Below are 25,010 nucleotides of genomic sequence, written 5' to 3'. Positions count from 1 at the left end.
CGAACCCACAATGTTGGTATGTGTCCTGACCAGGAATCGAACCTGAAACCTTTTTGGTGTCTGGGACAACACTTGAGCACATGAGCCGCTGGCCAGACTATGTTGTTGCCTTCTTACCGGGTGCCTTATTCCTAGACCTGGAAGGATCAACCCAAATTCCTGTTTTAACTTCTCTGGTATCTCCAGGTTAAACTAAAAACAATGAGTAGTTTACTTTTTATCTTCATACTAGAGGCCTGATGCACAAAAATTCGTGCAAGAGTAGGCCTTCCTTCCCCCGGCTGTCGGCACCAGCTTCCCTCCGGCACTCGGGACCTGGGCTTCCCTCCTCCGGCCGCCCACAGGCACCCGGGACCTGGAATGACGCCCGGAAGACATCCGGTCTAATTAGCATATTACCCTTTTATTATTATAGATAAAATTGAATAAAATGTATCAGAGAAAGGAAATTTAAAAATAGGGCACAATTTGGGGGGATAATAAAACAAGCAAAGCCCACAGCTTTTCCCCTCTTCCAGAGCAACGGTCCACATTCAGGTGAACGACGTGAACGAATATGCACCTGTGTTCAAGGAGAAGTCCTACCAGGCGTCAGTCGTGGAGGGGAGGCGCTACGAGAGCATCCTGAGGGTGGAGGCTGTGGATGCAGACTGCTCCCCTCAGTTCAGCCAGATTTGCAGCTATGAAATTGTCACTCCAGACGTGCCATTCACGGTCGACAAAGATGGTGAGAACAGAGGGCAGCGTTCCTTGTTAGGGGGACGGTCCCGGCAGACTGTCCCTCCTAAGCCGATCAGCTTCAAACCCAAACTTTGTACTTCAGTGCAACTCATATACCGGAGAGTTAGTCCATTCGGGCGGCTAGAACAAATGCCACAAACCAGGTGGCTTAAGTGACAGACATTTATGTCTCACATTCTGGAGGCTGAGGAGTCCAAGATCAAGGAGCCATTCCATTCAGGGTCTCGTGAGGGCCTGCTTCCCGGCTTACAGATGCCACCTTCTTGCTGTCCTCACCTGGTGGGAGAGACAGGGCACTCTGGTCTCCTCTCTTCTCATAAGGACAGTGATTCCAATATGGGGACTCCCCCCTCATTGCCTCCCCTAAACCTAAGCTCCTCCCAAAGGCCCCTCCTCCTAACACCATGACACCGAGGGTAAGGACTTGACATGTGAACTTCGGGGACAGGAACATTCAGCCATAGCAGAGACCTGCTGTGGTGTCTGCTTCCCAGTTAAGTTTTTACTCTGTCCCCTGAACGCCAGGTGTTCTCTGGCGGGGCCGTTCCTTTTTCAAAGTCTAATAAAAGTCCCTGCCCAGCATGTGGCTATTTTTTATCTTCTCCCCTTTCAGTCAGCGTGCATCTGAATAAGATGGACCTTTCGTTGGGCCCGGTTTTCTGTTCTCCATTAGACTTGAATCTTCTGCCTCATCTTGAAGGTGAAGGTTTATACCTCAGTGCCAGACTCTCAGTAACTGAACAGATCGAGATCGGCTCTTTCGAGAGTTTAACTTCCTTATGAGGTTACGGCTTCAGGATGATGCATGTCGCCATCGTTAACCCAGTCCAGATTCTCTGCTGAAATCACGGGCTCGGCAGACACTTTGCAGACACCTGTATTCATGGTCAAAAGCTGGCTTCTCGGGTGGGTGGGGTAGGAAATCTCTCTCTCTTGCTCATAAAGTAAGTCTGTAACAAGTATTTAATGCAGCTTTGGTCTTGTATTTAATATTTGAAGAATTTGAATCATTTTGTCTTTTTACTCTCTTATATGTAAATCTTCAAGTAAATATAAAAACAAACAAAAGTCTGTAAGAAGGGATGGAGTTGAATTGCATGGGCTCCGAGATGGTTTAGTGTAGAGCTGGGAAGCCAGGGGAGTGTCGTGACTTTGGGTGTCCCCTGTCGGTGCTTCCGGGGCTGGAACCACGAGCGTTGTGTGTGTCAGCAGGGACGTGGAGGGGAGACCAGCCCGGGTGTGGGTCCTCACTGTTTCTCCCTCTGGAAGGTTACATAAAGAACACAGAGAAGCTGAACTACGGGAAGGAACACCAGTACAAGCTGACGGTCACAGCCTACGACTGCGGGAAGAAAAGGGCCACCGAGGACGTGTTGGTAAAGATCAGCATCAAGCCCACCTGCACCCCTGGGTGGCAAGGTGAGCCCCATTCTCATCTCCACGCTCACCCCTGTTCTTAAAGTTTAGGCACGGAACCTAATGTGTGAACTTCCCCCCTCCCTCTACCCGGGCCGATGCAGGATGGGACAGCAGGGTCGAGTATGAGCCTGGCACGGGCGCCCTGGCTCTCTTCCCAAACGCCCACCTGGAGACGTGTGACGAATCGGTGGCCTCGGTGCAGGTGACGGTGGAGCTGGAGACCAGCCACATAGGGAAAGGCTGTGACCGCGACACCTACTCTGAGAAGTCCCTTCACCGGCTCTGTGGTAAGGAGGCCTGCGGTCTGCAGTGAGGGCGAGAGGGACCCTACACGTGCGTGTGTACGTGCGTGTGTGTTGCTTCACGATCATAAACTAAAACAGACTCTAACTTTCTGGCACGGCTGCTGCTGCCTCACCGGCTAATTTCCCTACTGGGTGGGCTTCAGGGGATACATGACCCCATGGAAGTCTGTTCAAAACGTTATTTTATGTGCATTTTTAAGAACCACTGATTTGAAGACAGTATTTCTCTGCCATACATTGAGAATCATCAAAATAGAAATTACACATATGTGGAGGGAGTTTTAAATGAAACGGGATGATTATTTAAGGACTGAAGAAAAAAACTACAGGTAATGTGGTAGTTTTGGCAAACGTGAAGAAGAAAGTCAAGACCAAAAGCACCCACATCTAACTACGGTCTCCACAAACCATATACCCAGGCCTGGGGTGCAGAAGTATATCCACAGATCATATACCAGGCCTGGGGTGCAGAAATATATCCACAAATCATATACCAGGCCTGGGGTGCAGAAGTATATCCACAGATCATATACCTACGCCTGGAGTGCAGAAGTATATCCACAGGTCATATACCTAGACCTGGGGTCCAGAAGTATATCCACAGGTCATATACCTACGCCTGGAGTGCAGAAGTATATCCACAGGTCATATACCCAGGCCTAGGGTGCAGAAGTATATCCACAGGTCATATACCAGGCCTGGGGTGCAGAAGTATATCCACAGGTCATATACCCAGGCCTGGGGTCCAGAAGTATATCCACAGGTCATATACCAGGCCTGGGGTGCAGAAGCCAGAGGCAGCGAGACTGGGGCCTGGCAGGAAGCTGGCTCCGACTCCACCGTCGGTTGCGGGAAGTGTTCTGGTTTATCTAAATGGGAGGTCTGGCTGCCTGTCATGGAAAATGCTGAGGAAGGTTTACTTGGCTGGTGAGATGATGCCAGTGACTTACATGGCCTCTTCATATCAGAAGGGTCTAGTGCCATGGTCGGCAAACCGTGGCTCATGAGCCACATGCGGCTCTTTGGCCCCGTGAGTGTGGCTCTTCCACAAAATACCACGTGCGGGCGCGCACGTACAGTGCGATTGAAACTTCATGGCCCATGCGCAGAAGTTGATATTTTGTGGGAGAGCCGGTATTTTGTGGAAGAGCCACACTCAAGGGGCCAAAGAGCCGCATGTGGCTCGCGAGCTGCAGTTTGCCAACCACTGGTCTAGTGTGTTTCAGGAGCTATTCAGCATCAGCTCTGCGGGGAGCATTTTCCGTCCTCTCTGGCCGGCTAATAGCAGCTAGATTTAAGCAGCAGTGTTCGTGTCTGACTAGAAATTGTTACTTGGTGAATAAGCAAAAAGGGAAAGTGTATTATCTGCTGGCGCATCCCAGTGATGAACATACTCAGGAGTTTTATGACTCTGAGTCTAAATATTCATAACCATGTACCTAATCTGTAAGTTGAGAGATCTGGAATGGGCTCTGATTTTAAACTGTGTATATTAGTATAATCTATGAAACTACCTTCTCATGGTGCCATTTTTTATGGTATTAAATGAACACTTTCTCAGCAGGACAGTTCAAAGGTAGGAAGAATGGTAGGGATTCCGTATCTGAGTGCTCACTGTGGGCCGGGGGTGTATGGACCTGGTTCTTACAAAGGAATTCATGGAGGCGGAGGGAGGCTCTGCCGCCCACCCAAGGACACACTTTTAGGAGGTGGCCGACTGGGATTTGGACTGAGGTCAATGTTACTCGAGAGACCAGGTTGTTCAGCCAGGTCACGCAGCTCCTGGGAATCGAGACGTGAGGACCAGGAGAACTTGCAAAATCTTCTGCAAATTTTTTTTTCCACTTGAGCTTGGCAATACATACAATAATTGTAAAATTTTTTATGCTTTGTTTGCTTAGTAATTCCATTTCTAGGAATTTTTTCTAAGGGAATGATCATGGAGACATGCAAAGGGGTGCATCAAGGGAAGGTTTATCCTAGGAAAACGTGGGACAACCTCATTCCACCAGGGAGGTCAGGTCATTGAACTAGGGCACATCCGTGCGATGACTGGGAATGTGCGTGTGCACACAGGCCTCCATTTTTATAAAATGCATATATTCATAGAGGACTGGACGTGCTCATATGCAAATGTTAATTGTGGTTTACAGGTTTATTTTTTCTTCCTAGCTTTTAAAAAAATATCCACACTTAGTACTTATAAATTTTGCTTGTCATAAAAGCCCTTCCTTTCAATAAAAATAAAGTGGATCTAGCTACCGTAAAGACCCTGAGACAAGGGCAGTGCGTCGGTGCGGGTTGGCAAGGCGGTGCCTTTTCAGCGCTCACCCCCAGCGAACCGAGTTCCTGTGGCTTTTCAGGGGCTGCGTCCGGCACCGCCGAGCTGCTCCCTTCCCCGAGCGGCTCCCTGAACTGGACCCTGGGCCTCCCCACGGACAACGGCCACGACAGCGACCAGGTCTTCGAGTTCAACGGCACTCAGGCAGTCCGCATCCCGGATGGCGTCGTCTCCGTCAACCCCAAAGAGCCCTTCACGGTGTCCGTGTGGATGAGGCACGGGCCTTTTGGCCGCAGGAAGGAGACGATTCTCTGCAGCTCCGACAAAACAGGTGAACGTGCTGGGGGGCGCATGCTCCGTGTCCCCGCGGGGGCTGCTGGGGGATTGGGGGCTGCGGGGGGAGCGCATGCTCCGTGTCCCCGCAGAGACTGCTGGACTCCTTCCCTCGAGGCTCCCTGGGGCTGGATGGTTACACCAGGGCGGCCTGTCCTAACACATCCCCCTGGCATTTGGGCATTTGATAGTAAAAACCCAAGTGTATTTGTTTCTGACCCTGCCTTGGCCCAACTGGGGAGTTCATCGATGCTGATAAAACCGTGTCTTCAAAATCCATTAAAGAAATAGCTTTTATTTCTCCTTTGGGTCTTAAGTTGGCAATTTACCAGTCGCATTTCTCTCTGCAGATATGAACCGGCACCATTATTCCCTCTTTGTCCACGGCTGCCGGTTTATTTTCCTCCTCCGTCAGGATCCTTCGGGAGAGAAGAAGTACAAACCTGCAGAATTCCACTGGAAGCTCACTCAGGTGAGGGAATGGGAAACGCGCCGATTCTGCTGCAGCCACCTGGCCCGGGCTGGCTGCTTCCCGGCCGTGTATACTTACAATGTTACGATTTCTGTGTCTGTGGGTCAAATTCACTCCTTTCCACTGAAAGCCTAAGTTATTTTTACATGTATGTATTTTACACATAAAACATTAATATACAAATTGTACGTGTTAAATTAAAAAAACCGTGTTACAAAGCAGCCCTTGCTAAAAAATTGGGGTTGAGATCCTTGCGTTTGTTTATTCATTACTTAAGGCTTTGCCTCCCAAAAGGTGCCACGGCGCCCCAGGGCCCCAGCGGATTCGGGCGCCAAGGAAAATTTAAAGTTTCCAAGGAACCAGCCATCTCGAGCCTTTCAGATGCCGCATGAACCACTCGCTTGAGGGAGTTGGCGGGTTTGCTGTCAGCTCATGTGACATTCCATTCAACAGAGTCATGCCTTTCCCAGCAGTTTCTGAGTGAGAAAGCAAGTTCAGTGGGACCTCGTCCTTGGACTTCATTCATTCGGAGGCTGTCCAAGAAGCGATTTGTTCGAAAACCGAGCCATTTTTTTCCTTTAGAAATAATACACATGGAATTAATCCGTTCCAGACCCCCAAAAGCAAAAACACACGAAAATATTCACAGCACAATTTCTTGAGCTGTTAACAGCCCGAGGTTTAATGGCAAACTGACTCACACTCACGCATCCCTCCTCTGTTTGTCGCCTGAGAGATGTATGACTCATCATACAGGTATCAGCATCAAAGGGCTGTTGGGTCGAGAACGGAAGCCTTGTTCAACAGCTGAGACCTTTTTTCTGTGAACAACTTGGTTGAGAACCGAATTGCTGGAGAACCGAGGCTTGGCTGCTTTCAAGTGCACAGTTGGTCAGCATGACTGTTGGCTAGCGTTTATCATGACGTTAAAAATACATGCCTCCGGCCCTCCGCCGTCCCAGATCAGAAGCCACTGCCTTCTCCCCTGCTCTCGGTCAGGTCGCGTGGTCACCCTGTCCCCGAGGATTGCTGGGGATATTGTATGTTACGTACAGCCTTACTCTCCTAATGCCCCAGACCCCTGCAGCACCTGTACACCGGGGTGCAGTGCTGCCGTTGTTGTGTCTGGATGAGAGGGAGGTGGACGCCCAGGTGCTAACCCTCCCCCTGCCTCTCGCAGGTCTGTGATGAGGAATGGCATCACTACGTCCTCAACGTGGAAATCCCACGGGTCACGCTCTATGTGGACGGAGTTTCTCACGAGCCCTTCTCGGTGACTGAGGAGTACCCACTTCACCCATCCAGGATCGAGACTCAGCTCGTGGTTGGGGCTTGCTGGCAAGGTAACAGGCATGGGCACCCCCTCTCCCCACGGCTCGGGCATTCAGTGATTCTGTCTGCTCTGCGGAGGAAGCAGGCTCTTCTCAGCACCTCACCCGCCTTTCCTTTATCCTTTCACCCTTTTCCTGGGCCCAGTCTTTCTGGGGCGTCACCGAGGCCGTCCATTGATGGGCGCTCACTGCAGGTGTGCTAAGGGACACCTTCCCCGGAGCCTGGGAGGAAGTGTTGCACAGAGGGCGGTGTAACTGAGGAACATTTTATAAATCCATCAGCTTGTGGAAGAGTCTATGAAAGCATGGAGGCAGCCGTCAGGCACAGAAAGGCGGTGTGCTTTGGCCGGGTGGCTCTTCCGGAGCCATTAGCGCTTGACAGCCTGGTGGGGACACCTCAAGTGCCATGTTTGAGAGGGTTCGTGGACGTCTCTGCTGGGTGACCAGGGACGGCTGTGATTACAGCCACCAGAGCACAGCACCCTCGGTCTGTGCTTCCCGGGTGCAGGCCGTGTGCCGATTGCTGTACATAGTCACCTCGTTAACCCTTCCAACGCGTCTGTGGTGGAAGCTGTTGGATCCCTATTTTACTGAAGAAACCGAGGCCCTGAGCAGCAGGGAGCCCCTGTTCCCAGCTGAGTCATCGTGGCGCTGGGGTTGGAGCCCTGAAGCCGCTGTGCCAGGGCCGAGCTCTGACCTCTGGACCAGGGGTCGTAACCTTTCCTGTGCCTGGAGCCCTTACCGTGGCCTGGGGAAGCCTCTGGACCCCTCCTTAGGTTTCCGAGGGAACCGATTAAATTGAAATACAGTTCCCAAAGTACGAACAGACCAGAGGTGTGAAATGTCCACACGGCGGCTCCGTGAACGGAGAGCAGGCCTCCGCAGCAGGCCCGATGCCCGCGTGGCGTCCAGTGGCCCGGGCTGTGGCGATTCCTGTGGTGTCGCCGCAGTGCAACCCGACGGGGAAAGAGCGGCGCTTTCTCCGGGCCAGACTCGCAGTTGCTGCTAATACCACTGTGGTTTGTGGCTGCCCATTTACAACCAAAGGAGCATGAACTGTGAGAAGTTAGTGAAGAGAAGCCTGTCATTTTTCCCATTCAAGTTAGGGATCCCTCACTCCGCCTTCGAGGTTTGTGGGCTCCATATTGGTCCGTGACTCAACTGTGCGTGGGGTCGCTGCAGGCACCTGCTAAATGGGTCTCCTGTTTCCTCCTGTGGAGACTGTGCTTTGAGGTAGACATTTGTGAAAGAGCCTGATTTCTAAGACAGCTTTGTTTCTATTATGGGAATTTGAATTTCATAATTTTCCTGCAGGTCCTTTCAAATGAAAAGGAGTAAGACAGTAATGTAGAGCAAACCTCTTTGGTGAATTCCCATGTTTAATTTTGGTGACAATTTATCCATGAGGAAGTGAAACATTGAGACCAAGGAATGAGGAATAAATTATTAGGGATACAGAAATTTTTAGTTGTTGTTCTTAAATTTTCCGTTCAAATTTGCTTCCCAAAGTAAACAAAAAATTCTGAGAAATTATCTTAAAAATACAAACTCAAGGGCAAACCTAAATGTTACTTTACATTCTGGGAGCTTTGTTGGTTGGGTTAAAACATCCCCCTCGTCACACCCTGCTGTCCTGGGACCCTGCTCATGGGAGCCCTGAGCGCTCCGGGGCTGTGACACAGAGACGGCTCCACAGCCTGGTCTGGGAGCGGAAGTCCTGTGCTCCGGCACTGGGTGTGCCTCTCCAGTCGGGCGCTATCGGACCCTGGGCCCCTTCCAGGGGCGGTGGGTGGTCAGAGCCCCGGGCCCACCGTGGGTGATGACCTGTTTCTCGGGGGAATTCCTTAACCTCTGACTCTCCCTCCCTGTTTGGTAAAAGTGGTTGAAAATGCCTTCTTTCCCTGTTTGGGGGCAGCATCCGGGAGGCGGTGTGGAGACCTGAGGGCCACCTAAGTGGGCGCTGGGTGTGGAGTTCAGTCCTCGACGGGTCTCCCAACCATGGCCAGGGGGTCATCCTCATGGGGTACCTGGGGGAGCCCCTCCGCGGGAATGGCTTGCTGCTCAGCTTCACCTTCCAGGTCCTGGCTCCGGAGCCCTGGGCACAGCCCAGCAGGACTCAGTGATTGTGGAAAAAGTGCAATAAAATGTGAAATGTGGGCCCTGCAAAAAAAAAAAAAAATAGAAAATGCCTTCTTTTCTCTGCCACTGAGAGGTTAAAGTCTCTAGACCAGGGGTGGGCAGACTTTTTGACTCGAGGGCCACAATGGGTTCTTAAACTGGACCGGAGGGCCGGAACAAAAGCATGCATGGAGTGTTTGTGTGAACTAATATAAATTCAAAGTAAACATCATTACATAAAAGGGTACGGTCTTTTTTTTTTTAGTTTTATTCATTTCAAACGGGCCGGATCCGGCCCGCGGGCCGTAGTTTGCCCACGGCTGCTCTAGACCGATGTGAACTTGTTTTGCGCTTTCTGAAGAGATGTACTTTTGCAAGCCCTTCATACACCAGCCCGTGGGCGCTTACGCGGCCCTGCCGGTAGGACAGTGCGGGCCGGGGGTGGTGCCGAGTCGGTGCGTCTCTGCGGTCAGTGAGCGCCTCCTCGTGGCCCGCCAGCCGCCCAGGCTGAGGAGACAGCTCTGTGTACAGGCGCTTCCTCATCTTACTTGGAATCCAACCTACGTTTTGGCCAGGAGGGTGTGGGGAGGTGGAATAGAAGAATACCAAGAAGCTGGGGTGGCAAATACTGCTTCTGGGAAAAGGCATCCAAACCTGCTTCCAGGCTGAGTATGTCCCCAAGGGGGACACGGGAACTTTTCTCTCTGCATTTTGCATTTGGTAGCTTTTCAATAGGAATCTTCAAGGTCCGCTGTGAAGAGCCTAACCTGGGTCCTCTCCTGTTCTTTGTCTTGCTTCTCTGCAGAGGACTCAGGAGTTGAAAGTGACAATGACACTGAGCCCGTGCCTGTGGCCCTGGCAGGTTGCTGGACTTTCCCCCTGTGGTTCACTGCTGTTCCATTTACACACAGACGTCGAGTCATTCACATTCTGCATGAAATGCCCACATTGCATTTTGGTCCTGTCACCATCTGAGCTGCTTTGCATTATTCCCCCACCCCCACCATTGCTTCATGGGGTTCCCTTTCTGCCTGTTCGGAGCCCAATTACAGTGAGCAAATGATTCTAATGCAATGCACTAATGGGATTTTTATTTTTCTCATCCAGTTTTACCCTGATGCCACTGCATGAGACTCCCTGCCGAAATCTCATAGGCCAGGTTTGGGGGTACCTCCGGGTTCTCAGGTGGCTGAACCACGAGACAGGAAAAGATTCGTTTTTAGATATTCTAACCTGACTGATACTAAATTCTGTTTTATTTTTGGTTAATCCTTATCCAAGGGTATATATTGAGTGAGAGTGGAAGGGAGGGGGAGAGAAACATTGAAGTGAGAGAGGTGTATCAATTGGTTGCACCCCGGTGGGCCAGGGATCGAGCCTGCAACTGAGGTATGTGCCCTTGACAGAATTCGAACCTGCCACCCTTTGGTGCACAGGCTGATGCTCTAACCACTAAGCAAACTGGCCAGGGCAATATTAAATTTTAAACATGTTACCTAGAAATCTCAGTCCCTAGCAGTGATTTATAGTGTTGTCTAGTGTCCTTATTGGGAATGAGACCTGCTGCTGAAAATTGGTGTCTTCTCTGTCAGTGGAAGAACAGGTGTAGTGGTCTGTGCTACAGTCTGTCAGGGGCCAGTTTCTGGGTTTTCGTTTTCTGTCCACCATCCTCACTTCCCAGTTACCCTCAGTAGCAGGAGACGGGCATGATGGCACTCGGCACAGCCACCTGCAAGGCCTGATCCGCGGCTTGAGTGCATCCCTTTCTCTTCCTAGTCATGCTGTGTGGGCCCCCCCCCCCAAAAAAAAAAATTTGTACGTATCCCTGAGCATGCTCAGAAAAAGCAGCCCGAGTGTGAACCAGCTGGCTGACTAGCAGAGGCTGGAGCGAGTAGGACGTGTCACTTGTGCACCGTGGTGACAGGTGTGGGCTAGGCCACCCTTACCAGTGAGTGGCCAGATGTGTGGGACGCTCATGGGGCTTCCAGGCTTCGGGTGAGGGACCCCCGAGTCCTCTTCTCTCCTGGCCACATGCATGATCACAAACAAGTTAATTTCTTCATTGCGCTTCCATGTAGACTGCAAGGCTAACAGGATTTGGTCTGAACTAACCCGCATGTCCATCCATCAAGCTGCCACCACCAGTAACACTGCGTTGAGAAATGAAGCAGGGGCTCTGGGCTGCACCCCTAACCTGCCTTCCCCCCCGTGTTCCCAAGGTGGTGACCTACATATGACCCAGTTTTTCCGAGGTGACCTGGCTGGCCTGACCATCCGGTCTGGGAAGCTCACAGACAAGAAGGTGATTGACTGTCTGTACACCTGCAAAGAGGGGCTAGACCTGCAAGTCCCCGAAGACGGCGGCCGAGGCGTGAAGGTAACACCGGCGCGCACCTGGCTTCTGGACCCAAGGGGGGGCTGTTGGCAAAGGATTGATCTGTGATTGGTCTCGAGCCGTTTAAACTTGTAACATGTCTGACACAAAATGTGTGGGTTGTTCCTCTCACACCAGCCAACTCCCCAGCTCTCTGGACACCCACTCTCCTGGCGTCCAGCAACTTAATTCTGACGCTTCCTGGATTTAGCTTCAGGCACAGTGAGGGCTCAGCCCACCCGGCCCCACTCCCTGCGCCCGCCGCAGGAATCTGCCCTTGGCCTGGGCTTTGAAGTCCGGGCTTCCCAGTCTTCACACCCTCCCTTTTTAGGTTCAACAACTTGCTGGAACTGCTCAGAAACAGATAACATTTTACTTACTAGTAACAGTTTATCGTAAAGGCTGCACTCAGGAAAAGCCAGCCGGAAGGGATGCACACGGCAAGGAGCTAGGGTGGGCGCATGAAGCTTCCACGCCCGGCCCAGGAGTGTCACCCTCCTGACATCTCCCATGTTCCCCAGCTGGGAGCTCCCACCCTGTTGCTCAGCGTTTTTATGGAGATTCCGTCACGTGGTTGACATTGCCCATAGGGGGCCACTCCTTCTCCAGCCCCTCTCCTGTCCCCATAGCTCGAGGTGGGGCTGAAGTTCAACTTCTTACATCATGGCTCCTCTGGCAACCAGCCCCCATCCTGAAACCAGGGCCCCACCAAGAGTCACCTCATTCATTAAACTCTGGGGTGGTTGGGAGGGACTGGCTGTGAATAATGAAAGATTCCTGTCTCGGGAAATTCCTAGGGTTTTAGGAGCCTGTGCCAGAAACCAGGACGAAGACAAATACGGATTCTCGCACCACATACTGTGCACCTTAGAAGGTGCCCTGCAGGAGAGGGTCCCAGTCAGCGGAATTACAGGAGTTTTCTCTGTGATTTCAGCTTCTCGCAGTCAGAACCTGACTCCTCCCCTCTCCCTTTGGCACGATTTCAGGTCCAAGCCAACCCCGGCCGGTCGGTGCTGACGTTGGAGGCGGAGGACGTGGGGGAGCTGGAGAAGGCCCTGCGGCACGTGGCCTACCTCAACTCGCGGCAGTTCCCCACCCCCGGCGTCCGGCGGCTCCGGCTCACCAGCACGGCCAGGTGTGTGCTGGCTTTCCCAGGGCCTGTCTGCCACTGGCACTGGAGGGGAAATGTGTGCACTTCGGTTTTTAAGAACCCAGCCTCCCTCTGTAAGGAGAGACGAGCCGTCCCTTGTCCCCCAAGCGTCTGAATGACGTCTGTGTGACAGTTGGAAGCAGGCCTTGGGAGTGGCCGCGTCTCCTGTTCCTGTGGCATCCCTGTGTGCCCTCCATGTGCCTCAGAGCCCTGACCTTCCCTTCCCTTCCCTTCCCCGTGCAGGTGTTTTAATGAGGCCGCCTGCGCCTTGATCCCTCCGGTCGACGGCTCAGTGATGGTTTTGCAGCCGGAGGAGCCCAAGATCAGCCTGAGCGGCGTCCACCATTTTGCTCGAGCAGCTTCTGAATTTGAAAGCTCAGAGGGGGTTTTCCTTTTCCCTGAGCTTCGGATCATCAGCACCATCACCAGAGAAGTGGAGCCCAACGGGGAAGGGGACGAGGACCCCACAGGTACGGCCCGTCAGCCTGGGACGGCTCATGGCCTTGTCTCAAATCTGAGCGGCCGAGACCACTGTTGCGGCCCACGCCTGGGGCCCTTGTTCTTGGGGGGTTGGGAGACTTGAATGTTTTGACGCTTCTGGAATCTGACGCGAAGGCAGAGCTCATTGTGATCTTTGGAAACCCACTTGGATTTTTCTGGCTTGACGTCTGCTGGTGGGTCCCCCCCTCGGGACAGGGTCCCCCATTCTGACCTTCCAGTGGCAAGTCTTCCTAACTGGGCTGCTTCTGCAGTCCAAGAGTCCCTGGTGTCCGAGGAGATCGTGCACGACCTGGACACGTGTGAGGTGACGGTGGAGGGCGAGGAGCTGAACCCCGAGCAGGAGAGCCTGGAGGTGGACCTGGCCCGCCTGCAGCATAAGGGCATAGAAGTGAGCCGCTCCGACCTGGGCGTGGTCTTCACAGGTGAGAGGCCCCTGCCCTCCTCTCAGGGCCCCAGAGTTCCTGAAGGGCGTTTCCTGGGTCAGGCAAGGGCGCGAGCACTCCCTGCCTCGTGTCCCGTCCTGACGGGGGTCGAGGCCAGGCTCGTGTCACATCCTCAGGAGGGAGACGCCCGCACACTCTGGGTTCCCTCCCGCAGTTGGAAAGCCAGTGACCGCTGGCTCAGCTGGCTCAGCAGCCCGGTGCCTGGCTCCAGCCGGCCTTTGCCTGCGGCCCTGGCCCTGCCGGTGCTCCCAGCTCAGCCACCGCCCTGTCTCACTCCCCCGCAGGCGTGGACACCATGGCCAGCTACGAGGAGGCGCTGCACCTCCTGCGCTATCGGAACTGGAACTCCAGGTCCTTGCTCGACCGGAAGTTCAAGCTCGTCTGCTCTGAGCTCAACGGCCGCTACATTAGCAATGAGTTTCAGGTGGAGGTGAGTGCAGGCTCCCCTGGAGAAGGGCCCCATGCGTGGCCCTGGGGTTGGCAAATGCCAATGTTTAAGCCTGGGGCCTCTGGAGGGAGCTGGTCGAGCTGAGAGCAGGCGCAGGGAGTGGGGCCGGGGCTGTTTGAGGTGTGACCTGCGTTAGGAAGAGCAGCACCGGGAGTGAGGCTGTTTGCAGTTGGTGAGGCCCTGCTGTGAGGAGATCCTCGCTCAGGTGAGGCTGCTGACGCGGGGCCGGCCCAGGGCCTGCTATGGTGACTCGGCCACAGTGGCCAGAGGGCCTCTCCCTGCTGAGTCTCTGTCCCTCGGCTTCTGTGGGACACATACCTCTGGAACCCCGCATCCACGTGACCTCCTGGCAGCAGGAGGCTACCTCCTGGCAGCAGGAGGCTAAGCTCACGGGCAGACCAGTCGATGGGAGCTTTGAGCCAGAGGGTCACGCTTTAAAAGGAAATGAGTGGTTGCGACCTGCACGCGGCTGTGGTTTCAGGGACGAGGGGGAGCCCGGCCAGCGCTTCTCAGACGCCCTGTGGCTCTTCCCCAGTCGGATTCTTCTAGAAAGTGCTGCCAGGATGAGTTACTTGAAGTGAAACATTCCTGGGGGTGACAGCGTCACCTTGCCACAGAGTGTCTAAGTGTTTGCTGTGGTTTCTCCTGTCCTTTTCCCGCCTGATCACCAGCACCATCCGGGGAGCTTTGGGGGCCGCTGGTGTCCCCCCACAGGGGGGACATGTCCGTCTGAGCGCATGTCCGTCTAGCACACTCAGCTGCCTCTCTGTCTGCCGCAGGTGAACGTGATCCACACGGCCAACCCCATGGAGCACGCCAGCCACATGGCCGCCCAGCCGCAGTTCGTCCACCCTGAGCATCGCTCCTTCGTCGATCTCTCGGGTCACAACCTGGCCAATCCCCATCCGTTCGCAGGTAGGCCTGTGGGCCCCTCCCCCTCCTGCCAAGAGCCCAGCTCCTGCTCAGAGCAGCCTGGCCGCCAGGTGCTGTGGTCCAGGTCACACGAGGAGCCTGAAGCACCGACAGAGGGCAGGCTCGGCCGTGGCTGCGGGCAGTGCTGAGCTTTTCCCGTTTCCTGTTGTCCCACGGGGTCCAGGGAAGCGTCCAGCGTCTGTGCGGGGGAGGTGGTGGGCACGGTGCCCCGGTGGGGTTCGTGGCCAGGACCGTCCGTCCATCCCGTTGCAGTGGTCCCCAGCACGGCCACCGTGGTGATCGTGGTGTGCGTCAGCTTCCTGGTGTTCATGATCATCCTGGGAGTGTTCCGGATCCGGGCTGCGCACCAGCGCACCATGCGGGACCAGGACACCGGCAAGGAGAGCGAGATGGACTGGGACGACTCTGCCCTGACCATCACCGTGAACCCCATGGAGGTGGGCGCAGCGGGCAGCCAGGGTCAGAGCCGGGCTCACCTCAGAAAGGCCTGTTTGAGGCCGTGCCACCGGCAGGAGTGGAGACCAAAGCTTTGTTTTCCATTTCGTCTTTGACAAGACGACTTCGAGCACGGCCCAGCCTGTCTGGCTGTGGAGTGTGACGCGGAGCCTTCCTCTGTGGGGCCGGGACGGGAACAAGCTGGGTAGTTGGGCTGTGAGCTGAGGTGGGGTTGGGGACCAGACTCACGTGGCCGTCTCTTTGTCAGACGTACGAGGACCAGCACAGTGAGGAGGAGGAGGAGGAAGAGGAAGAGGAGAGTGAGGATGGCGAGGAGGAGGATGACGTCACCAGCGCCGAGTCGGAGAGCAGCGAGGAGGAGGAGGAAGGCGGGGAGCACGGGGACCAGCAGCCGGCGAACAGGCAGCAGCAGCTGGAGTGGGACGACTCCACCCTCAGCTACTGAGCGCGCCCTCCTCCTGCCTCCTCGAAGTCTGCTGTCGGCTGCGCCCTGCCCCAGGCCCACCGTGTACAAAGTCGTCTGGCCAGTAGGTCTGCAGACCCTCCCCTCGCGACCGTCACCCCTGCTTGGTGTGCAGGACCCCAGGCTCCCTCCCTGCCCTCTGCCTGGACCTCTGTTGTGTGAGGAGCTGACACCCACTCCCTCCTGTCATCTCGCTCCGCGTGGCCCCTCGCACCTCCAGAAACGCTAAATCTGGACTCGGTGACAAAGGGTTAAAACTGCTCACTCCCACTGGGTAATCCTTTTGTTCTTTTTTTTTTTTTTTTTTTTAATTTTTTCCAAACTAGTGCATGTACAAAATGGCCGAATGGGGGTTCATATGTAGATGAACTTTTTAATATTTTGTAAATAAATTGGGATTCCTCGTGTCCTTCGTGCTAGTATAACCCAGGGTTGGAACGCAAGGTGAGGTGTGAAACCCTGAGCGCAGGAGACCCCTCGGGATCCTGCTCCCCAGACAAGAGCGGGTCTGCCCCCTCGGGCACTGGGCACCGGACTGTCCTACCGCAGGTCTCACTCCTGTGTGGGCCAGGGTGGAGGGGACCCTCTTTGGGGGCTGGAAAGGCCAGGTCCTGTCTTTGGGAGCCCACCCGTTTCCCATGCGGCAGCGGTGGGCGCTGGGTCCCGGTCTGTTTGCACACGGCTCCTCGTGCAGGAACCCGGACTCCTGTGTGCAGCCTGGGGCTCATGCTTAGCTGTTGGTTGCGTACATGAGGCATGTGGGTGATGCGGGAGGTGCACACCGTCTGCTCTTGGTCTGGAGACGGCAGCAGGCCCGAGTGTCCCATACTCAGAGTCTGGGGACCCACTCACTGACAGAGGCCCAGAGGCCCAGTCAGAGAGTCACCTCCGCCCCCTTCCCCCCCCCCCCCCCCCCAGCGGCCTGAACTCTGCTCTCCTCCCAGAGCCCACCCGCTCCCAGGAGTGCGGGGCCTGCCGCTGTGCTTGGCGGTGGAAGGAAAGGGGGCAAAAGGCATGAGTAAAACCCCACAGCACTTTGTTCTTAATTTACGTGTAAAACTTCAGATTTCTAAAACGGGGGTGGGGTGGGGGGTGTAATTTTGAATACTGTTCTGTGACCCTAACTGCTAGTTTCGAGGACACTGTGCTGTCGTGTGTCTGTGGCCATCCCTCCATGTGCTGTCACTGTAGCTGCTGTTTAGGCCGTGGACAGACACTAGCGGAGATGAGCCGTCCTGGCTGTCTGAGCCGCGCGGTCCCACCTCCGCGTGTACGTTGGAAAGAGGTCGGAAGTGTCTGCACTACAATAAAGCTCTGGTTCTAACTCCAGCAGGCGAGCTGTGGTCTTTCCTGCACCCCGGTTCCTCTCCGCGCCAACAACATGCCATGAAAAGGCCTTTATTTCTTCAGCTGCTTGTACCTCCTCCGAGGGGTCACATGCTGCTCCTCAGCCTGCACCGTCATGCTGAACGCTTCCCCACACAGAAACACAAAAGCGTTTAAAAAAATAGGTACTATTCTCCTCAGAGGCACACAGGCCGTGCGCCCAGTCAGAAGCTGCTGTGCACACAGTGAGCTGCCCACACCAGGGAGCACGCTGCTCCTTCACCTAAATACAGACACTCGGCTTCTCCTCGGTCCAGAGCGGTCGGGGGGTCTGAGGAGGCAGCACCTGCTGGGAGCAGTGTGGCTGGTGGTGTCCGTGGGCACGGACTGCTCCTGGGCTGGGGAGAGGCAGCGACCTCGGGCTCTGCTGAGCCTTGCAAGGCCTCGGCGGGATCCGCAGTGCAGCCTGCTGCTAGCTCACTAGGGTGGCTGCCGGCTCCTGGAGGCCCAGGTTCCGCCCCGCCCCAGCCAGCAGCAGAAGGCTGGGGGCCCAGGCCTGCCTCAGGCTACGAAGACCTCACGGAAAGGCCCACCACACCCCTAACTCACCGCAGGGACCTGACTGCTCAGCAGGTTCTCGAAAGTGAGATTCCGGAAGGGACCCATCCTTCCCTGAAACCTGCTTTAGGAAGCTCGCAGGGAACGGCACGAAGTCCTCTGACCTGCTTTCCCTTGAGCCACCACCAGGATGAGCTAATCGAGCTTGTTTAATGCGCCTGGACCAGCATATATTATACTTTATGGGGCTGAGGTTCCCTCCCTCAGAGGGTCAGTGAGTAGTTTGGCTATTGTTTTCTTACCCGCAAACAAAACCACTTTACAGCAGAGATGAGAGGATTCCCGTACCCAAGAGTCACTTTAAAAGTGGAAAGCAAGCATCCCTGAATCTAGGGGTACCAGGCTTCCTCGGGGAGCTGCCAGGATCAGGCGACGGAGAGCACGAGGTGGAGGGGCGAGCGGGCGGCTGGGCGCCCTGGCCAGCAGCAGGCACCAGGTAACTCGGGCTCCAGGACCTGGGCCGCCCGGCAGCCGTGGGAGAAGGCAGCTCCCGGGGGGTGAGTCTGCTGGGTCCAGGCCCACCAGCTGGAAGACGGGGTGCGGTCCCCCACAAGGTGCCACCTCCAGGTGCTGCCTCACAGTGTCTTCTCATCAGAGCCCAGGGCTCCGGCCGGCCGCAGGACGGCACCCTCCCCTGCACAAGGGTGCACGTCCGCTATGGCTGTTTAGTTCCTGAAACATTTCAAGTCATTAATAAATAACCAGTGTAAACAAAGGCAGTGAGTTCGTTCCCACCAGGCAGTTCAGGCTCCCAGGCCCAGATGGCCAACGGTGCCGGCTCCCAGGACGCATGGTTCGCTCCTGCCCAGGCCGGGGGCCGGCGGGGTCAGCAAGCGGACGGGCTGCTATTGCCGGTTGTCTTTGGACACGTTGTGGGCCAGCCAGTTCACTTTGGTCTTCCAGCTCTCCCGCAGCGCCTCGTTGAACTTCACGCGGAAGTGCTTCAGCGCCTCCTCCTCCGTTTTCCCCAGCGCCAGCGAGTCCTGAGGCAGAACCGGGAGCACTGAGCCTGGGCCTGCTCAGCGAGGCCCCCCTCCTGCCTCCCCTGCCTCCCCTCTCTGGGTATTTCCAGCTCCCTCCAAGGAGATGTGTGTGACGAGAGTGAGGGGGTGGCCCCCAGCGTCTCCCTTGGGAAGAGCTCTTTATGCTGATCCCAAACTAGACAGGCCCCTAGACCAGCGGTTCTCAACCTGTGGGTCGCGACCCCTTTGGGGGTCGAGCGACCCTTTCACAGGGGTCGCCTAAGACCATCGGAAAACATATATAATTACATTGTTTTTGTGATTAATCACTATGCTTTCATTATGTTCCATTTGTAACAATGAAAATACATCCTGCATATCAGATATTTACATTACGATTCATAACAGTAGCAAAATTACAGTTATGAAGTAGCAACGAAAATAATTTTATGGTTGGGGGTCACCACAACATGAGGAACTGTATTAAAGGGTCGAGGCATGAGGAAGGTTGAGAACCACTACCCTAGACCCAGCCTCAAAACAAGATGCCCACTGGCAACAGGGCCCGGCCGCGTCCACCAGGCCCGCTGCTGAGAAACACAATCAGGAGAGCCCCGCGGGGCCCACCGCGCTCGGGGGCAGGTCCCCTGGGTCACACTGCGGGGAGACAGGCCTGGGGCGTGGGGCACTGCTGTTGCCTGGCCGGCGGCCTGCCCTGGCCTTTACCTTGAGATACTGGATGTCTTTGGAGCAGCTGAGCTCTGGCAGGCCTGCCGCCCGCATCAGGGCGAAGAGGTGGAGGAAGAGCAGCCCATGGCGCCTCAGGATGGTGTAGGCTCTCTCGCAGTAGCCACGGAACCTGCACGGGAGGCGGGAGGCGGCCCTGGGTCCTCCTGGCGACTCCCACCCAGACCCGTTGCCTGGAAACAGCCCCAGACGCAGTCCCCACCCCCAGCCTGGCTCCTCCTACAGGACCCTCCAGGGGTGGGCGGAGAGCCCCCTCTCTGCACCCTGTCTGGGGCCCAGGGGCATTTGGGGGAGAGTGTCTGAGGCACCCTCACCTTTCAAACTTCTCACTGTTGTTAGTCTTCCCCTGCTGAATCACATGGACAAAGTCATAGGTGAGGATGAATGGGACTCGCTCACGGTTGATTCCAAACTTGGTCTTGAAATTCCCCAGAAAGTGGCCAAAATCAATGTGGAACAGCTGAGGGGCGGAAGGGAAGGGCACAGACTGAGAAGGAGCCAGAAAGGCCAGGGCAGGGGCCAGAAGACAGGTGCTGCCCACAAGTCAGCCCCCCGCTGCCCCTACCTGCCCGTTCTCGCGGATCATGATGTTGTCGCTGTGCCGGTCGCCGATGCCCAGCACGTACGTGGCCACACAGTAGCCAGCGCAGGAGAGGGTGAACTCCTCGATGGCCCTGTCCAGGGCCTCCCTGGGTAGGAGGAGGGGAGATTGGAAACCACGGCCTAGCCCTGCAGCTCCTGAGTCTTCTCTGCTGCAGTGAGGAGCGAGGCAGGAGGTGGTACCGGGGCCCAGACATGCCACCCTCCAGGCCCAGCGAGCGCCCCGATGGCTGCAGCTGCAGGAGTGGTCCCGGCAGAGCCATTTGGCTGAGCCAGGTCAAGTGGCAGCTTTCTGAGCCCACAATCAATGAAGGCTGTTTTGCATCCCTGAGTTGAGGGTGGTTGTTACACAGCAATGGGTAACTGATACATGGGGGCACGGAGACCCCCCCACCCCAACACAGACCCCGGCGGTCCCTGGCTGAGCCGAACGCCACAGAGATGTCACAGGCCTGTCCCTTCACCTTTGACTCCTGAACCTCGCCTCTCGGGGAGGAGAGGACACTGGTCCCCCCGGCCTGAGACCTACCCAGGGTTCTTGGACTTGAGCCAGTTGAGTAGGGCGTCCTTGTTGAAAGCGGCCGTGGCTGCCATGTTGCTCTTGTTGAGCTGGATGTTGGCGATGGTGTCTGAGCGAAGCACCACCTCGATGAGGCCCGTGCGGTCCCCGGTGGAGAGGCAGCCGTAGGGGGTCATCCTAACCGGGCGGGAGGAGGGCGGGCAATGGTCAAGGGCTGTCCCGGGGCGGCCTGACCACCGAGGAGCTCACCACACCCACAACAGCCACAGGAGATGCTCCTCGCGTGGTTGGAAATGAGGCGAAGCAGCAGCAGCTGGGAGGAGCCCGCGACTCCTGGGCCCGGGGAGGGCTGCTGGGTGGGTCGGCACAGCAACAAGATGCAGGTGGTCAGCACCCGGCTGAGCTCCTTTGCTCAGAGGGAAAGGCACGGGGCCGGGAAGCAGGTGGGCAAGAAGCCAGGGACGTGCGGGGCACGCACGTACACGGCCACCCAGTAGCCAGCGCCGGCGAGACGGACGCTGAGCGCCAGGCCGGCCTTCTCCACCCTCAGCCTGTGGCCCTATCGCCCCTTTGGCCCGAGTTGAAACCGGTCCCGATCTTCTCAGAACAGCCATTTCTCCGGAGGCGGTTATGTCAGCGTTGACAGGGAACCCCTCCGAAGGCACGGGGCCCCAGCCCGGCGCAGGCACAGACGGATGAGGGGGCTCCTCACCTCAGGTCCAGCCCCTCCTGCTTCCACAGGATGTCCATGAGCTGGATCATCTGCAGCGTCAGCATGTCCTGGCGGAGGTCTGTGCCGCCGGCCCCGGAAGAAAAAGCATGAGTTTCCGGAGGGTTCCGCACTCCCAGCCATGCCTAGGCCCCAGCGTTTCCGGACTTCTCCTTGGCTCACCCTCCAGGGACCCCGGGGCAGTGCAGGTGGGGAGGCCCGGCCGCTCACCGTCCCCGTTCTTAAAGATGATGCCCACGCTGCCGTCGCCGCCCGCCTCCTCGTTGCTGTACATGACCCACAGCGGCTTCATCTTGGAGTCCATGAAGGTGCACTGCTCCACACTGCGGGAGAGGGTGGTCAGCAGGGCCCCTCGAGGCCCCTGGGGGCGGGGGGCGGGGGGAGGCCTGCGCTGGGGCTCACCAGACTTCCGCCAGCAGGATCCTGGGGTCCAGCGGGGACTGCAGGTGGGACAGGGCCTCCAGGTAGGTCTCCTGGCGCATGCACAGGTGCATCAGCTCCTTGGTCTGCGGCTTGGGGCTCTTCTGGGAGCTCACTTTGACGAAGTCGTTCAGGGCCTTCAGCTTGCTCAGCGCCTCCCCCTGGCCGGAGAAGGGAGGGCAGCGTGAGCAGGCCGGAGGGGCAGGCCCGGAGCCTCGGGCCGGCCCAGGTGACTCCAAAGGGGCCTGGCTGACCCTGCCCAAGAGTGGAGCCCAGCCTGGGTTGCGGGCAGGGCCCCAGCCTCACCTGCTTCATCAGCACCTTCATGTGGTGGGTGCTGCCCCTGCAGTAGGCCTCCATGATGAGGCCGAAGCGTAGGGCCACCGAGGGCACGTGCATCTCGGAGCTGCAGGGGGGAGAAGGGGCTGAGCCTCCCCGGGCAGGGCCACCCAGGCCCTCCCAGCCCGTCAGGACACCCAGGCCGCGGCCATGTGAGGCCAGCAGGCAGGAGGCCCCTCCTCCCCGGGCCTGCCAGCTACCGGAGGTGCCAGAAGAGGAAGTGGCCGATCTTGCGGTTGGCCAGCGCCCGGTCCAGCAGGAATTTCGTCAGCTCGCAGTCCAGGTAGGACTCGTACTTGAGCACCTGCACCAGCTGCAGCAGGTACTGGAACAGCTCGTCGTCCCTGCAGGGAAGCGAGGCCGCTGGGCCTGGAGCTCCTCGGCTCGGGCGGGACTGGGGTCTGCAGGCCCCAGGGAGGGTCAGTCCCCACCCTCCTGGGGGAGCCGGAGCCCGTGGGACTCACGTCAGCTTTCGCAGGGACTTGATGGCGAAGGAGCCCACGTGGCGGTCGGGGAAGCTGGAGTCCAGCAGCTCCAGGGCGCTCAGGACGGGCAGCTCCGGCCAGGAGCAGAGCAGGTAGAGCATCTGGGGGGGCTGGCGGTCAGGGGGGCTGTGCCGCTCCAGACCGCCTCCCCCCCTCCAGCCCTCCCCTGCGCCCACCTGGGCCACGTCCTCGTGCCTGTTCCACTTGGTGACCAGCAGCAGCCGGGCCAGCGCCTCGGGGAAGCGCTCCTGCACCTCGTGGCGCATCTTCCACACCAAGTCCTTCTCGTGCTCGTACAGCTCCCCGGACCCGGACCCGGACCCGCGCCGCTCCAGGATTTCCCGGAGCTGCAGCTGCTGCGGGGCGAGGGGGAGGCTGCAGCTGGCTACGCCCGCTCGGTGCCCGGTGCCCGGCCCTGCACCCCAGCCCTGCACCCCACCGCCCGCGGCCCCGCTCACCTCCTCCTCCGTGGCGCGCCCGTGCTCCCCGTGCCGCCCCAGCTCCAGGATCTGCAACAGATGGCCCTGCTCTCAGCGGTGCCCCAGGGCCCGGCCAGCCCACAGGGCCCAGGCAGGCGACAGCACTGCTGACCTGAGGGCCGTGACTCTCCAGGCAGGACTGTCCTGTGCGCTGGAGGGAGGTCAGCAGCATCCCTGGCCTCCACCCACCAGAAGCCAGGAGCCTCTCCCCCACTGGCTGGGACACCGAGAACCTCACTACAGGAGGAGCTACACGGGGAGCCCTAGCCAGTCTGGCTCAATGATGAGAACATCGGCTGTGGACCGAACGGTCCTGGATTCGATTCCGGTCAAGAGCATATGCCCGGGTTGTGGGCTCGATCCCCAGTGCCGGGGGTGCAGGAGGCACTGATCAATGATTCTCTCTCATCATTGATGTTTCTATCTCTTCCTTCTTGAATTCAATAAAAATATATTTTTAAAATTTAAAAAAATTTAAAAGACTGTCTTTGGCTCTCCCTAGATGGCAGAGTGGCCCCTTGAGAACCACTGTTGAGGGCGCAGGGACCATGCCCTGGGGGTCCCAGAGGCAGTCAGGGAGGTCACCTAACTTAGCCCACAGCCTCTGCAGAGCAGGTCCGGACCCAGGTGGCGAGGCCCCCACTGACCTTGTCCAGGGCGGGGTAGTACACGGGGTGGGGCGCCACCTCGGGGAGACAGATGACCAGGGCGGCAGCACTCTCGGTGTTGGGGTTGCTGCACACGGTTCCTGTGGGGTTCAGCAGCTCCCCTTTCTCGTCTGGACAGGGGGACAGGAGGAGTTACACGGGGAACACCCCCCCTCGGGGAAACCCCCACACACGCCTCCCCCTGCCTGGCCGGGGCCAACCTGGGACCGAGGGCCACATGTAGAGGCAGCGCTCGCCGGTCTTGAGCTGGTCCTTGTAGTCGAACAGGGTGAGGTTAGCCCAGGCGATGGGGCAGTCCTGCAGGGAGGGGGCGGCTCAGGCCCGGGCGGCCTCCCTCGCCGGCCAGGTCCCTGCACTCAGACTCCCTGTGAGGGTGGCTCCCTTCTGCTCCCCACTCCCAGCTGCCGGAGGAACCCCTAAACACGCCACGTCAGCCCCGGAAAGCTGGCCCGGCTCAGCGGCCAGTCACCTCCTGGGGCCGTGACTCAAGAGCCCAACCACCGCCCCTGCCTGGCCGCTGCTGACTGGGCCGCCCGCTCCCTGTGTCCTTCCTCCCGGGCAGGGGCCTCCAGGTTCCCACAGGACCAGAGGCCCCGCCAATGTTCCGAGCCACCTGCTAGCAAGCCCGGGACCCAGACCCCTCACGCCAGGGGCAGTGGGCAGGGTGGGAGGCTGGGGAGGCGGGTCCCCAGGCTGAGTGACTCCGGGGTGCAGGATGGACAGGGCCCGGCCTCCCAGCCGCCCCACCCACCGCCTTCTTGGACTTCTTCTTGGTGGAGCGAGCCTTCTTGGCCTTCTCGATGACGGCGTACAGCGCGAAGCAGAGCCGGGCCATGCGGGGCAGGTCGCACACGTTGATGTCGAACTCCAGGCGCTGCTTCCACACGGGCTCCGAGCACACGCTCACCTCCGAGCTGGACACCGTCTTGCACAGCGTCTCGTTGCCGTGGAAGAGCCCGGCCTGCACCACCAGCTGGGAGGTGGGGAGAGGTGACAGGTGGCAGAGGCCCGGCCTCTCTCCCCACCCAGGTTCTCCCACCCACCTAAGGCCAGAACCTCCTCCCAAGATGTCCTCATGGGTCTGAGGGCAGGGGGAGGGTGAAGGGAAGGGTGCCGTGGGCTGTGCATGGGGGACTGGTCTCAGCTCCCAGTGACTGTGGGACCCCAGATCATGTTGCTTCCTGCTCTGGCATCAGTTTTCCCAGCTGGACTCGGGAACTCCAGGGACCTTGAGCTCTAACACCTGAGGGCTCCCTCCTCCCCTTCGTCCTATTGAGCCCCTGCGGCTGGGGAAGGAGCCCCCCGTTTTCTCCTCGGAGGCCTGAGGCTGGGAAGGAGCCCCATGCGG

At 57.5% G+C, this 25,010-nt stretch overlaps 2 protein-coding genes across 6 annotated transcripts in view; one reads left to right on the top strand and one right to left on the bottom strand.

Moving 5' to 3' along the window:
• CLSTN1 (calsyntenin 1) overlaps positions 1 to 17,097 on the top strand; it is a 107,912-nt gene extending 90,815 nt beyond the window's left edge. For 4 of the 5 annotated variants that reach the window (XM_023746353.1, XM_023746355.1, XM_023746354.1 and 1 more), the window contains 15 exons: positions 519 to 727; positions 2,011 to 2,160; positions 2,262 to 2,447; positions 4,829 to 5,077; positions 5,430 to 5,551; positions 6,732 to 6,894; positions 9,806 to 9,862; positions 11,220 to 11,377; positions 12,361 to 12,509; positions 12,768 to 12,994; positions 13,277 to 13,447; positions 13,753 to 13,898; positions 14,696 to 14,831; positions 15,102 to 15,286; positions 15,553 to 17,097. In XM_023746353.1, the coding sequence (XP_023602121.1) occupies positions 519 to 727; positions 2,011 to 2,160; positions 2,262 to 2,447; positions 4,829 to 5,077; positions 5,430 to 5,551; positions 6,732 to 6,894; positions 9,806 to 9,862; positions 11,220 to 11,377; positions 12,361 to 12,509; positions 12,768 to 12,994; positions 13,277 to 13,447; positions 13,753 to 13,898; positions 14,696 to 14,831; positions 15,102 to 15,286; positions 15,553 to 15,750 (2,506 nt within the window). In that variant the 3' untranslated portion in view covers positions 15,751 to 17,097. The remainder of the gene's footprint in view (positions 1 to 518; positions 728 to 2,010; positions 2,161 to 2,261; positions 2,448 to 4,828; positions 5,078 to 5,429; positions 5,552 to 6,731; positions 6,895 to 9,805; positions 9,863 to 11,219; positions 11,378 to 12,360; positions 12,510 to 12,767; positions 12,995 to 13,276; positions 13,448 to 13,752; positions 13,899 to 14,695; positions 14,832 to 15,101; positions 15,287 to 15,552) is intronic. The other variant, XM_023746356.1, reaches the window with a different exon arrangement.
• Positions 17,098 to 17,266: 169 nt separating this feature from the next.
• PIK3CD (phosphatidylinositol-4,5-bisphosphate 3-kinase catalytic subunit delta) overlaps positions 17,267 to 25,010 on the bottom strand; it is a 28,531-nt gene continuing 20,787 nt past the window's right edge. Inside the window, 16 exon segments of the mRNA XM_023746358.1 lie at positions 17,267 to 18,695; positions 19,401 to 19,533; positions 19,736 to 19,881; positions 19,987 to 20,110; positions 20,551 to 20,718; positions 21,254 to 21,332; positions 21,482 to 21,594; positions 21,674 to 21,852; positions 21,998 to 22,097; positions 22,231 to 22,374; positions 22,495 to 22,616; positions 22,692 to 22,871; positions 22,974 to 23,024; positions 23,642 to 23,772; positions 23,863 to 23,959; positions 24,414 to 24,635. Of these exon segments, the coding sequence (XP_023602126.1) occupies positions 18,558 to 18,695; positions 19,401 to 19,533; positions 19,736 to 19,881; positions 19,987 to 20,110; positions 20,551 to 20,718; positions 21,254 to 21,332; positions 21,482 to 21,594; positions 21,674 to 21,852; positions 21,998 to 22,097; positions 22,231 to 22,374; positions 22,495 to 22,616; positions 22,692 to 22,871; positions 22,974 to 23,024; positions 23,642 to 23,772; positions 23,863 to 23,959; positions 24,414 to 24,635 (2,127 nt within the window). The 3' untranslated portion in view covers positions 17,267 to 18,557.

The sequence above is a fragment of the Myotis lucifugus genome, unplaced genomic scaffold (assembly GCF_000147115.1).
Source record: "Myotis lucifugus unplaced genomic scaffold, Myoluc2.0 scaffold_658, whole genome shotgun sequence".
In the NCBI taxonomy this organism is placed as follows: Eukaryota; Metazoa; Chordata; class Mammalia; order Chiroptera; family Vespertilionidae; genus Myotis; species Myotis lucifugus.
Note: the sequence above shows the minus strand (reverse complement) of the source record. Positions and strands in the feature narration are given on the sequence as shown.